The 13,094-nt window shown below is 48.5% G+C and overlaps 1 protein-coding gene and 2 long non-coding RNA genes across 4 annotated transcripts; 1 reads left to right on the top strand and 2 right to left on the bottom strand.

Moving 5' to 3' along the window:
* Window positions 1–495: 495 nt before the first annotated feature.
* Window positions 496–7,287, bottom strand: LOC311216421. 2 transcript variants are annotated; one of them, XR_014618950.1, is made up of 7 exons: window positions 7,159–7,287; window positions 6,041–6,160; window positions 5,178–5,239; window positions 4,184–4,249; window positions 3,505–3,669; window positions 2,748–2,849; window positions 496–1,143 (listed from the first exon to the last, which is right to left on the bottom strand). It is a non-coding gene; the product is annotated as an uncharacterized lncRNA (long non-coding RNA). The 2 variants fall into 2 exon arrangements; XR_014618951.1 differs by having other exon boundaries at window positions 500–1,143; window positions 5,183–5,239.
* Window positions 7,034–8,276, top strand: MYF6 (myogenic factor 6). Its single transcript, XM_084297949.1, has 3 exons — window positions 7,034–7,665; window positions 7,819–7,903; window positions 8,007–8,276. The coding sequence occupies exons 1-3, from the start codon at window positions 7,147–7,149 to the stop codon at window positions 8,123–8,125; spliced, it is 723 nt and encodes a 240-aa protein (XP_084154075.1). The 5' UTR covers window positions 7,034–7,146; the 3' UTR covers window positions 8,126–8,276.
* Window positions 7,463–8,592, bottom strand: LOC311216433. Its single transcript, XR_014618952.1, has 3 exons — window positions 8,314–8,592; window positions 8,000–8,092; window positions 7,463–7,596 (listed from the first exon to the last, which is right to left on the bottom strand). It is a non-coding gene; the product is annotated as an uncharacterized lncRNA (long non-coding RNA).
* Between the last annotated feature and the right edge of the window lie 4,502 nt (window positions 8,593–13,094).

The raw sequence follows: 13,094 nt of genomic DNA, 5'->3' as shown, positions 1-13,094 counted from the left end.
ATATATATATATATATATATATTTAAGAATGAATATACAAACCCAGTTGTTTTATTTTTGGATTAAAGCCCAGTAAAGCCCAAGGATTTTGGATATGCAGGAAGCAAAAGACTTGTGAAAAGCTACACAGAGAACAGAATCTGACCAGTGCATAGAAAGGAATGGTCACATCAGACTACCCCAAGTTCATGTTGTGAACATTACATTCAAATCAGTCAGCAACATATTGGAAAACATATGGAAATTCAGATGATGGCAGTACTATGACAGTAGCAGGAGTATAAAAATATCCAGCACCAAATATGAGTTAAAAAAAAAAAAAAGTACTAAATATCTAAATGATAAATAAACAAAGATGTAAACTAAAACTTCATTCCTCTGATGGTGGGAAAGAGCTCTTTATAAACACAAAGAACAAAAGTAATTCAAATGTCTACATTAAAGGGTTAAAGAGAACAATAGCTATGCCTTGAAATTGACTGGTTCACAGAAGGATTCAAAGGTAAAATTGAAATCACCTAGAGGGACAAAATTCCAGTCCTAGAAAAACATTTTATACCTAAGTATACATGAATATACATGTATATTTGTTGCAGGAAGAACATCCAAAAATCCCTCAACATATATTCAAAGTTGAGTCTGACTTAGCAAAGCCAATTGTACCTAAGCAAGAACTGGGAAGAGAACACTTGAGATGTAGCATTTATGTCTGCTAAGGCTGAAAACATGGCAGGACAGAAAAACATCATTCTATATTTACCACATATTATGGAAAGATTGATGACATGTCACCCAAAGGATCTCAAGCAAGCCATAACAATGTATATGAGACAAGCTTTATTTGTTCAGTTGGCTGGTAGTGGAAAGAAAAAGAGATAATGATGATTCACAGAGAAAAAATCTCAAAGTATAAATCATGCACAATGTTCAAAATACAAATCATGGATAAATCAACACTTCTTCCAAATTATGAGCTAAATTGTTTGTCCACAAAAGCAGAACAATGTTGAAAATATAATGAAAAAAAAAAAATTGAAATTATAGACAACAGAGAAAATGTATACTGTAGGAGTTGGACTTGATGATCCTTATGGGTCCCTTCCAACTCGGGATATTCTATGATTCTATGATGAACAAGGAAATCTATGGGACAATGAAAGGATTGCATTACTTCCAATACATTATTTACATTTTAGAAAGGGATCTCAGGAGATTCTCATATCAGTTGTTTCTGCATTTTAAATCCACAAGTGCATGGAATAACTGAGTATATTAATGTAGCACCAGGAAATAAGTCAAGACCCAGTAATGCCTACATGTGACTACAGCTTACTAACTTTATCTTAGTTATCCAGTGCTATGTATCTCTAATCAAATGGCTCATTGTACTGGTACATCCATATGTCAAAGGGTTCATATCAGGAACCCAAAAAAAAAATTTGGCAATGGATAATGAAACTGTTTAATGCAATTCGTGTATAGAAGGTGATCATTCAGCATAAACACTTGGTGGCTTTGTGATGTACTGTTTAAAACAATCCCTATGTTATTGCTGGGAAGAGAGCTCTGTACATCCATAACTTCCATTGTACCTTCATGGTTTCCAGACTCCAGGGCACTGTCATCCCATTTTTCCATGAAGTGTTGTGGTTCTGCCAAAATTTCTCATGAGCTTCAGAAAAGAAAGCTGCTTTTTTCCACTGCCTGAACACTGAGCTCTCTTTCTGTCCATAGGCAGCAGGGATATGATTAGTCTAAGTGCTGGACTGCAGACACTGATTCTCCTACAAGCTTTTCTTTACTTTCACTTACAGAATTAAAAATTGTATTTATTTTAATTAGTAGTAGCAGCTATGGTTTAATTATTGTCCTTTTGACTGAGTCAGGTTTAGATATCATTGTCATTACATTCTGAAACTGTATAGTGTGAAAATGCACTTTCTGCTTATAGTCTAAACAAATAAATAAGTATATAACTATAAAATGATCTTTCCTGTACTTACAAAAAAAAATGTGATAGCAAAAAATATGATTATGAAGCACATGATGTGTCTTGGACTCTTGTCAAATTTCAAGTCCCCCCCCTCCCCTCCTTTTTTTTTTTTTTTTATTCCTAATCAAAAGTAGAAGATGACTATAATTTTTATTGCTTTCTTTCCTGCAAAGAATCCCAGGATAGAACCACGGAAAATGCCTGTCCCAGCCAGCAACAGTGCAATGGGCTTCTGGTTTCTGATTGGCAATGCCTCCTCCCCAGGAAAACGTCTTGTAGTAAAATAAATGTGTTTGTGCAGTGGTGACTATTTGTCACTGTAGACCCTGACACAGGCATTAAAGCATCTGCCATTTAGAACTGTGTCTCATAACTGCCCAACATGAGAGCTGTAATGAAATCCTACCTTACCATCTTGAACCAGAGGAGTCTGTTTAGTTAGCAAGGTTGCACCTCTCAGATACTAACAGGACTGTAACTGATATGAACACTAAAGTCCATATCCAATCAAAGGAAAACAGCAGTGATTTGGAACAGCAATAGAGCCAAGGCCACTGTGAATAAGACTTTTTTTTTTTTTTTTTTAAATCTTCCCCTACAGAGACTGTATAAATATATGAAGTAGTCTTTTTCATATCTCTGCCTTACTGACTTTCTAGCCCCACAGCATGCATTATGATTCACTACTCCACTTGCCAAACTTGCATTTCAGGGATGCTTGTTTACATGTTCTCTGAAATGGCCATATACTTACACACAAGCACCAGCATGCAGACTACACGCACTTCCTCTAGTCAGTTCCCAAATCTGCAGTGAGTGCACGTGACATTGTGGATATCCAAATAATATAATTTCCCTGGAAAAATAGAATTTGAAGAGAGTACAGTAAATAATAGAATCTAAGTAAGCAAAAGTCAGCTGGAAGTATAACAACATATATAAATGAAAATCAGGACTTAAAGCTGCTCCATGTTCCATGCTCCTGCAGACCAATCTGGAGTTCATATAACTTAGATAATTGAGTTCAGAAAAGCAGTGTCCCTACATACCACAGGCCATGGAGTCTGGCATGCTTCATTCCAGCAGCAGGAGTTATTTTTCCATGAATGACAGTTAAGTGCCTTTGCTTAAATTTCGCACAGGCCATTGTCAGCATAATAAAATCTGGTCTCCCATAGGGTCACCATTGCTCAGACTTTCAAGAAAATTCATGGAAATTATCTAATCTCTCTTCAACAAACATTTATCTGGAAAATTGTAGATTTGGGATAAATACATGTTCTTTACCAGATTGCATGCCTTTTGTGCACTAGCTTTGCCCTTATGATGTCCACATCACTGAGACATTTGAAACATCTCTAGAAAAGAAAGATGTCTTAGTCCTTCTCACCTGCTTAAAACTTCTTTACATGTTTCATTCTTTTAGGCTTTTGCAATCCTTGGCATAATGTACTATTTCAGCAGTGAATTTCATAGTGCAGCAACACATCAAATTTTTCTGTAGTTCTTACCAGTGAACTGTGACTATCAGCAGATTAGCGGATAGTATAGGTACATCAGGATCAGATCTGTAGAAATTAGTAGTGCTGATGACCTAGCATCCACTTCACTTTTTAGGGTACCTTCCCGCTTAGTTTCCTTGGAACAAAATCCAGATGACACATGCTGAGAGCACCCTGTAATGAGTATCAAAATGCAGTAAGTGTGGGCTATTCAGAGATTGGCTCCATAAGGGCATTCCTGACAAATGAAAATGAGAATGTAAACACACCCTATACGGGTATTTGAGTGCACCTCTTTACACTTCAGGAGGAAAGGCAAAAAATTAACCCTAGAAAAACTTTGACCGGTGTCATAATTATACAACATACAGGTAATAATAGAAGGAAAAAAAAAAAAAAAAAAAAGGATGTTAACTGATATCCCCAGATATGCTGTCGAGCCCAATCTGAATATACTAAAAAACTCAGGTGAGAAGGTCTATGTGAATGGGAAGTGACAGAACAGGACAGGAGAACAAGCTTGGACTTTGTGGCAAAATTACTCTAAGTGGTTGCCTTGAGACTATAATGAGGACAGTGTATGAATTTTCCTGTTGAGAAGCTAGATTAAAAATTGTAAAATTGAAACAGGAGGTGATACAATTCACACTAAAAAATAAAAGTAAAAAAAAAAAAAAATCATCCTTACCTAGGTGCCCATTCAGAGTGCTAAACAGGAACAGATATGCCTGATCCCCACTGGTTATCGATACCGCTGTGAAGAGTCAAAGGGATAAAAGGTTAAAATTCCATCATGCCTGTGGCTGAAGTAAGTGAAGAAGAAAAAGGAAGCATTTGGAGTGGTACACAGGGCCCTGTGGGTCCAAGATAATAAAATATTTCTCTGTAATTCCAGACTATAAACTTCTGCTCAAGCCATAAGATGTCAAGAGTGACCTGATCAGTTATGAACTCACTATTCAACCCTAATTATACAGAATATATTAGAATTAATTTGGAGGAAAGGGTGATTGAAGTTCTAGAGATCAGCTGTGACGTAAAAGCAAATTGATTACAGGTAGAGTTTTGCAGTGGTCCCCCTTCCAATTCCATGTCCACTTTTTTCTTGTTTTTACTTCCTTTTAGATCTTGTGCTTATATCAAGCAAGATCTGGCATGTAAGGTGTGAAGAGAAAAAGACAAGCATCAACTTATGAATCCTCCACTTGGCCCACTATTGTAATGGAGAACATTACTAACAGCATTTTCTTCACATATGTTCTGGTTGCTTGCTAACTGTATTATTTTATGACATTGGTTATGACCAAGGAGCAGAAACAGGTCACGCACTGTGATGGCTATAGCACAATCAAAGTTGCTTGTGTGGAGGGGGAATGGACAACTTCATCAAACTAAAAATCAGTTGCAGTTGATGAAAGTTCTGCTCAATAAAGAACTATGTTATGCCTACATTACTCTGAGGAGCTAGGTCTGTTTACTCCAGCTCTTAATGAATAAATGTTGGAAAGAAATAAGATTTTATTTTGTTTCCTGCTTAAAGCAAAAATGCTACTGATAGCTGAAAGAACATGTGGCTCCTAAACTTCCACTTTTGAAACTCCCAAAGTCAAGCTAAAACTCTCTGAGAGGACAACCACGTTTTAGTAGTGTTTCTCCCACAACCTAAGTTTTTATTTGTGCACCTCACCAGTAGATTGATCTTTTCTGTCTTGTTCCAAACACCACCAGAGCAGCAGCAAAAAACCTAATGATTAAAAGAAAAAAAAAAAAAATAACTGTAGTAAAGGTGGAAAGTTTTAAGAAATCAGCAGACATTATTATTTTTTTATTACCACTGTCATTACAGGTATGGGGAAAACTTCCCTTTGGTACTGAAAAGTACATAATGGCAAGGGGCAATATGAGAAATGCAAGGGATGGGTAAAGGCTGACATATCCCTTTTTAAAGGTAGAAAATTAAATCACATGGAAATTAAATGACTGGTCAAAGGTCAAACAGCAAACTAAGTACAGAGAGAGGAAACTCTGTCTTATGTTCAGCTCCTTAACTGTAAGGCTACTACAAAGTGAAAAAAATACCTCAGTGCTGGAATATTAATATCAAAATTAGTTTCACTGAAAACAGGTTGAATTTCTCTGTCTCATTCAAAAATGGATTGTGTTCTGCCTAATTAAAACTGAAATGAGATCCATTTCAGCAATATTGATTTGGTCAAAACAAAACTGCAGCTACTCCATAATATATTTGTACTCATAAAAACTGGTTTGCAAGCAGTTTTGGAGAAAGTCATGCCAATAATCAAGGTAACTGCAGCTTTTAAGAATGGAACAAGAATGCCACAGTTCCTTTCAGAAAGAAGTCAAAAGCTAGCTTTGAGAGATACCCTGGTATTCCAGGGCTATATATGTTTTATTTAGATATATATATATATATATATATTTTTTATATATATATATTTGTATAAGCAGTGAGAAATTGCATGTGATTAAAGAAAGCAAGGCAGCTCAGGGAAAGAAGCAGACAGGACATTTTCCCATAGCTTACCTTCCGTGAGGTGAGAGAGGCCTAGACATGATGTGACATTACAGTATATGCTAACAGAGAGTGATCACAAGCTGCGTTTCTGTCTCCAGGGCCAGGAAGCCCTGGAAGTCTTGCCAGGCCCTGGGGATTAAACTGCAATTAGAACAGATGCCTGAACTTCGATTGCCCTAAACACTGTCAAGGACAGGGGCTGTCCGGAGAGCCACATCAGACCGTAACCCAGTCACCTGGAGTCACTTCTGTCACCTCATGGGCAACATGGGAAAGTTCAAATGAAAACGCCACACTGAGGTGCACTAACTGGGTGCTTCGACACCGCAGCAAGGCTCTGTCTTGGCAGAGGCACTCTGTGTGTGGAGGAATAGTGAGCTTGGCTCCTAACCTTGGGCTGGCCCGGGCAGCGTGGGTCACAGGAATGGCATGCCTCAAGGCGGGGGGGGGGGGGGGGGGAGAGAGAGGAGGGGGAATAGCAGGGGCTTCTTCTCAAAATATTAACCCTTCTATTTGGAGAGCTGTGGCTGCCTTTGAAACCTCTCCTTGTAGACCTATACTTAGCACTGGGTAAGAAGCGTGCAGTGCGTATCTGTGTGTGCATGTGTGTGTGTGTGTGCATGAGTGTGTGTGAGCCAGGGAGGGCTGGGGGCGGGCTCCACCCGCAGCCCCCCGCCTTTGTCCTGCGGCCGAGCCCCTTGAGCTCCACAGCCGGGCCTCCCGCTGCACCCAGGCACGGCTCCACGAGCCCCCTCCACATGTTCCGTCACACATCCCACACTCACCGTTTTCGGGGTGTATTTTTCTATTTCATTTGTTTTCTTTTAAAAAAAAAAAAAATATTTTTTTTTCCTGTGTCCCCTTGTTCTGCCCCCTTTCCTCCCCCCTTCTAAATTGGAGATGTTCTCAGGACAGCGCCCAGGAGACTGGCTGGAATCAGTTTTGGAGGGTGATGCACCGCGACAGCTAAAAGTTGGATAGGGTTTCAGCAGCTCCTATATATAAAGCAGGGGGGACTTATGTCACTGCACTAATTAAATTCCATCTGGGTTGTTCCTCGGGGTGTTTTCGAGCCTGCCACCCAACTCGAGCAGGCAGAAGGGCCGAGGGACAGCATGATGATGGACCTTTTCGAAACTGGCTCCTATTTCTTCTACTTGGACGGGGAGAATGGAGCCCTGCAGCAACTGGAGATGGCGGAGGGTTCCCCGCTGTACCCAGGCAGCGACGGCACTTTGTCCCCCTGTCAGGACCAAATGCCGCCAGAGGCCGGCAGCGACAGCAGCGGCGAGGAGCATGTGCTGGCCCCCCCGGGCCTGCAGCCCCCTCACTGCCCCGGCCAGTGTTTGATCTGGGCTTGTAAAACCTGCAAGAGAAAGTCGGCCCCCACGGACAGGCGGAAAGCGGCCACCCTGCGGGAGAGGAGGCGGCTGAAGAAGATCAACGAAGCCTTCGAGGCGCTGAAAAGGCGGACTGTGGCCAACCCCAACCAGCGGCTGCCCAAGGTGGAGATCCTGAGGAGCGCCATCAGCTACATCGAGAGGCTGCAGGACCTCCTGCACAGGCTGGATCAGCAAGAGAAAATGCAGGAGGTCGGGGGGGACGCCTTCAGCTTCAGCCCCAAGCAGGCAAATGTAAGCACGGCCGCCCGGCACCCGGCTGCGGGGCCGCCGCTCCCCTCCCTCCCCGCCCGCCTCCCTCCTTCCCCCGCAGCCCCGGGGCACGGGGGGGCTGCCCCCCGCTAACGCAGGCACCTTCCCCTCTCCCCGCGTCCCCCCCTGCCGCAGGGCTCGGACTTCCTCGGCACCTGCGGCTCCGACTGGAGAAACCTCTCCGACCATTCCCGGGCGCTGGGAGCCAGCCCCAGAGCAGGTAACAACCCACTGCCCCCCCCACCCCACCCCCAGCCCCACCGGCAGCAGCCGCCGTCCCCACGAGGCACCCCCCCCGTCTCTCTTTTTCTCTCGCCTGGCAGGAGGCTCCGCCGTCGAGTCGTCGGCTTCCAGCAGCCTGCGCTGCCTCTCCTCCATAGTGGACAGTATTTCCTCCGACGAGCCCAAGCTGCCCGGCGTGGAGGAAGCGGTGGAGAAATGAGGCAGGGCCGGCGGGGCTCGGGCCGAGGTACCGCGGCCCCCCCAAGCCTGACGGAGCGGCCCCCGCCGACCCGAGCCCGAAGGACTCCTCCTGCCCCCCTTTTCACCCTGAGTTTTGTTTTCTTTACGCCTCGTCGCATAGACCAGACTCCCCCCCCCAATTTTCCGTTTTTAATTTAAGAGACTTACTCGCGTGCCGGTGATCCGCTTTGCCCGAGGCTCACCGAAACGTCCATTCCTGTCTGAGTGGAGCTGCCGGCTGCCTTCCGTGTTAGCGGCGTTCAGAGAGGTCCCGCCTCGTTGCGTTTCTGTAAATACTTTTAGTACTGTCTTTTCTTTTGTAAACACGAAAAAAAAAAAAAAAAAAAAAAAAGAAAAAAAAATATATATATATATTTAAATGGTGGGATGTGATATTGTATATAAGGACGGACGGATCTCCCGGGTTGTAAAATAAAGCCCTTTGTGTTACAGTGTCTCTCCTCCCGGTCAGTCAGTACTAACCCGAGCCTGGAGCCCGAGCCCGCCGTGCCCTCAGCCGGACGACCCCGCAGAGCCGGACCCGTGTGGCGGAGGCAGCTGCGGGGACACATTTCCCTCTGCTCCCTCCTCTAAGGACCGTCTCTCCTCGCCCAGGCCCGCCCCGGCGGTGCTAATTACCCCCTCCTCCCCTGCCGTCTCCCCGGGGAAGCGGGGTCGGGCGCTGGGAGCCGGGGAGAAGGAGCCCCCCAGCCGCGCCGTGTGCCCCTAAACAGGCAAGGAGAGGGCACTGCTGGATGAGAAATGGGGGTCTGCAGCACGCTTTTTGGGCCCCGAGGGGCAGCGGCAGGCTGTGACGGTACCCGGCTCCCCGCGGGGCCGGAGGGCCGTGATTTCTCCCGAGGAAAGGCGACTCCCCTTGGCTTCCCTACTACTTGAGGGAGAAGAGAGAGGGGTCCCTCGGGGAGGAAGGAGTTAAGCGGCGAGAGGAGGGGGGCAGCAGCAGACGAAGCCTTTCACTCAGTGATGTAAAAAAAAAAATAAAAACACAACACAGCCTGTCCGAGGATGGAGGAGCGGCAGCTCCTCGCGGCCAGGACGTTCCGGTTTGTAAGGGATTGTTTGTAATCCCAGGAAGGGGCGACCACCGGGAAACCAGCGCGCCCTGCCCTGCGCGCACACACACAGCGCGCTGCGGGACAGCTGACAGAGGCACCGGCTTCAGCTCAAAGGCTCTCCTGCAACTCTTTGCCCGTGGGCGCTCTCCTCGGCAGCTCTAACCCCTGATTTATTTTTTGTTTTTGTTTTTGAAAGGTCACAGCCACGTTTCTGGAAGGTCTCACCCTTCCCGGCCACACTGGCACGGCTGCGCTCGCCCGAAGGGGAAGCCCTTGAAGGAGACCTGCTATGCCGGTGCCGTCTTTCCTCCCTTTTTGTTCGCCGTGGCCAGCCTGGTTTTAAACCTGTTAAGTAATTGCTCTCTGCTGAGAGCGAAATGAGTTGTATCCGTTGGTAACAACTCATTGCGGAGGTACGGTGCGATGGGCATGTAGTGACAGAGGACACACGTTTGCCCCCCTTTTCTGGTTCCAAATAAACCCTTTGCTTTGGGGAACTCACGGCCTGCTAAGAAAGCGGCGCCTCGGGGAGCTCGGGCTCCTTTCTGCGCGTTATTTGGAGCTCTGGAGAAAGATCGACGAGCCGAGGTCCCGGGGTCCCGTCCCAGCGCCCAGCACCGCGGCCCGGCGGGGTAGGACCCCGGCAGGACCCCCCCGCAGCGCCTCCTTCGTCGGCCGGGCAACTCGAGCGGTTCCTGGGAATAGATTTGCCCCAAGGAAGTACTTTCCTTGAAAATACCTCCCGAAGAGACGCTCCGTGACCCCCGTGCGGCCGGCGTGCCAGGCTTCCCGGCGAGCTTCTCGGTGTGTTTGCAATTAAACTGTTTGCGTTTGATATTAATAACGATAATCTTCGCCTAAATCCGAAGCCAAAGCAAACAGGGCCGTGGAATCACAGAACCAGAGGCCGGTCACCGGGGGAGGCTGGGGATTTAACCCAGCCTTTCTCCCCAGGCGCCCCGCAGGGAGCCAGCGGGGCGGACACGGGGTGCCGGCGGGCACTGCGGGGCGCTCCCGCAGCTCGCCACCTGCCCCGCGCCCCTCGCCAGCCCTCCCCGCAGCCAGCCACCTGCTCACGCACCCGGGGGACTCGCACGGAGCTGCCACTGCCCTCTCCCGAAGGGAACCCGCATGTGTTTTTTTCCAGAGCTTTCACCTTCCTGCAGAAAACGAGCTGCGGGAACGGGAGCGGGGGGCAGGGGAGAGAGGGGGGTGAGTAATTGAGCCATGTGCTCGCCGGGCCGCCCCTTCGGTAGCAGGAACTAGCAACTTTTCCCAGTCTCAAGGCTGCTAAAAATCCCCCTCGCGTCCCTTTGATCTCTCCTGGGAGTCCCAGAGTGCCAGCAGAGGCCAATGCCTTCTTCAGCTGTCTTCCATACAAATCCCTCTGGCAGGTACTAATGTGTTTACTTAGGTGTGCGCCGTTCCCAGCGCTGGGGGGAACCAAACGTTTCGCACCCGCCCGCAAGCGCCCGTCCACACGAGCCCAACTGGGAAACCGCTTTGCGGGGAGCCCCGACGGGTCCCAGCGCTGCGGTTCCCGCAGGCTCAGGGCACAAAAATCGCCCCCGCAGCGCCGAACCCCGGCCGTGCGGGCCCCCGGTGCGCCCCAGTCCCCCGGCACCGTGCCCGTGCTCCGGGTCGGATGCTCTGGTTTCGGCTCGGTTTGTTCCAGTAGCAACTCTCTGGGTGTGAAAAAGGATTGGAAGCGCTGCAAACGGGCCGAATCCATGCAGAAATGCGTGCAGCGCGGCAGCGGGGAGGAAAACCTCCCGAAGAGCTCCTGGGCACCATTTCCTCCCCGCCGGTGCCCGGTTGCTCCTGCCTTGCAGGCTTGAGGCTCCCGTCTCCTAAAATGCAGCTCTGTCACACACCCGCACCCCCCCCACACACACACACACACCACGACCAGCAGCCTCTTAGCTGCTGTTTTCTCTCCCCTGTCTTCAGTTCCGCTCGCCTACCGCACTTTTGCAAATTTGTTTTGAGATCACTTTACCAGAGGAGCTGGGGGCTCTTCAGGGATACTAATTGCAGATTTTTTTTTTTCTTCCTGAGTGACAGGCTGTTCCATCCTTTCTTCTTCTCTCCCCCACCCCCACATACTCAAGGAAAAGGAAACCAATTTTCCTGGGTCCTCCAGGACTTTGGGGAAAAGGCACGTTTCTTCCCAGCCCCAGCCCCGCGGGATTAAGCGTTAAACTACGAGCTAAAGCCCTGCCCGCAAGGAGAGCTCAGCGGCTGGCATTGTGCTCCACGGGGCAAGCCTGGAAAGAAACCGCTGAAAGGTGATCGGAACTCTGCAACCGGCACGGTAAAGAGCAAGTTTATTTGTGCACAAAGCATAAATCTGTAAACAGGTCTATTTTAGCCGGAGCAAACGTGGTAAATCAAAGTGTGTGTGTGCGTGTGCGTGTGGCACAGCCCAGTAAAGAGTTCAAGTTACCGCCGAGCAGAGCCCTCCTGACTGGCGGCTTCTTGGGAAAACAATAGGGCACCGCCGTGTTTCAGATGTGGCCCAGCTCGGCATCAACCTGCACCTCGGAGCGGCAGAAGCCTGACATTCTGAGCTTTCCCCTTTCTGTAACTTTACTCCTTTTATCAACTTTCTGCTTTTCCTACAGTATTCATTTCAAAGGGGGCTCCCCCCGTTTATGGCCCCAAATAAACCAAAGCAGCGCAGATGTAGCTTTCCCAGCCCTTCAGATAATCAGGCATCCTTTCTGCCGAAGCAGGGTGTGCTGCCGCTTGCATTTTCCTTCAGGCTGCCCGAGTTGATGCGAGGGCTCCTCGGCGGCGTGATCCCCTCTGGGGAGGTTCCCCCATCGCGCTGCTCTCTGCAAGGCTCCTTGAGCTGAATTTCCCAGGGCTGGAAATGCCCCGCATCACCTCCTCCCAGTCCCAGACGCCTTTCCCTGGGCGCGCACCGGGCTTTTGAACCATCTCTGGGTCACGCTCCCTCTCCGTTTGAGTTAACCCAGGGTGCAGGGTTTTATTCCCAGGTAGGGAAAGTTTCCTTTGCCCTCTCGTAGTGTTTTCCTCAGCTACAAAAGCCACCTGGATGAAACCAAAGGATTCCTGCGCGTTAGCAAATGCCTGTTAAATGGCTTCATTACCACTCTAATGACCCTTGCACAGCTCCACTCGGCTACTGCTGCGGCTGGGTCTCTGCAAAGCTTTTGTCCCTGACTTGTGTAAAGTTACTTAGGGATTGCGGGGTTAGAAATTTTACACTTCCAGGAGGGGTTTGTTGCGCTGGCAGCTGGGACGCATCTGTAACGGTACAAGATTGCCTGAAAGCAGAAAATTAGCAAGCTCAGGGCGCTGCTCAACTGTTGTGTCTCTTGCAGCACCGGGTCACACGAGTAGGAGAAGGAATGGGAAGGGGATTTGTCTCGGGGAAAACGCGTACATTTTCCTTTGTGAGTACTTTTCCGTGTGACCCGATCCCAGAACACCCAAATCTATGTTCCCCCCACCTCGCCTCACGCAGTCATGCATTTTTGTCCCCCTTGGCGAACTTAAACAGTTAGTGACACCACTTTAACTACAGGACAAAGCACCCGAGGGCCGAAGAGAGGAGGAAACCCTTTCGGCTTAGTACAGGTCTGCTGGGACCATTTTCCCCTGTTCACCCCCAAACCGCACGCCCCCAAGACTTGGCCGAAACGTCGCCAGCAGCTTCACTTCCCCCCCCCCCCCCCTCCCATAAGCGGCCGGCCCAGCCGGCGGCCAGAGGCGCGGTGCGGAGCGAATTTGTCCCTTGGGGGCTGGAGGGGGCTTGCCCAGCCAGCCGCGGCAGGGGATGCGGGGGGATATGCTAATGCCGGCCGGCCGCCGCGGACCAGCCCCCCGGAACGTGGAGATATAAGG

This window comes from Netta rufina, assembly GCF_964035555.1.
Source record: "Netta rufina genome assembly, chromosome: 1".
In the NCBI taxonomy this organism is placed as follows: Eukaryota; Metazoa; Chordata; class Aves; order Anseriformes; family Anatidae; genus Netta; species Netta rufina.
The sequence above is the reverse complement of the archived record's forward strand: the minus strand, read 5'-3'. Positions and strand labels throughout refer to the sequence as shown.

Bases quoted from the DNA above. Each gene is read 5' to 3' on its own strand.
- MYF6 (XM_084297949.1), top strand. From the start codon at position 7,147: ATGATGATGGACCTTTTCGAAACTGGCTCCTATTTCTTCTACTTGGAC. The intron at 7,666-7,818 runs GTAAGCACGGCC...CCCCTGCCGCAG, and splicing joins TCAGCCCCAAGCAGGCAAAT to GGCTCGGACTTCCTCGGCAC. The intron at 7,904-8,006 runs GTAACAACCCAC...CTCGCCTGGCAG, and splicing joins GGGAGCCAGCCCCAGAGCAG to GAGGCTCCGCCGTCGAGTCG.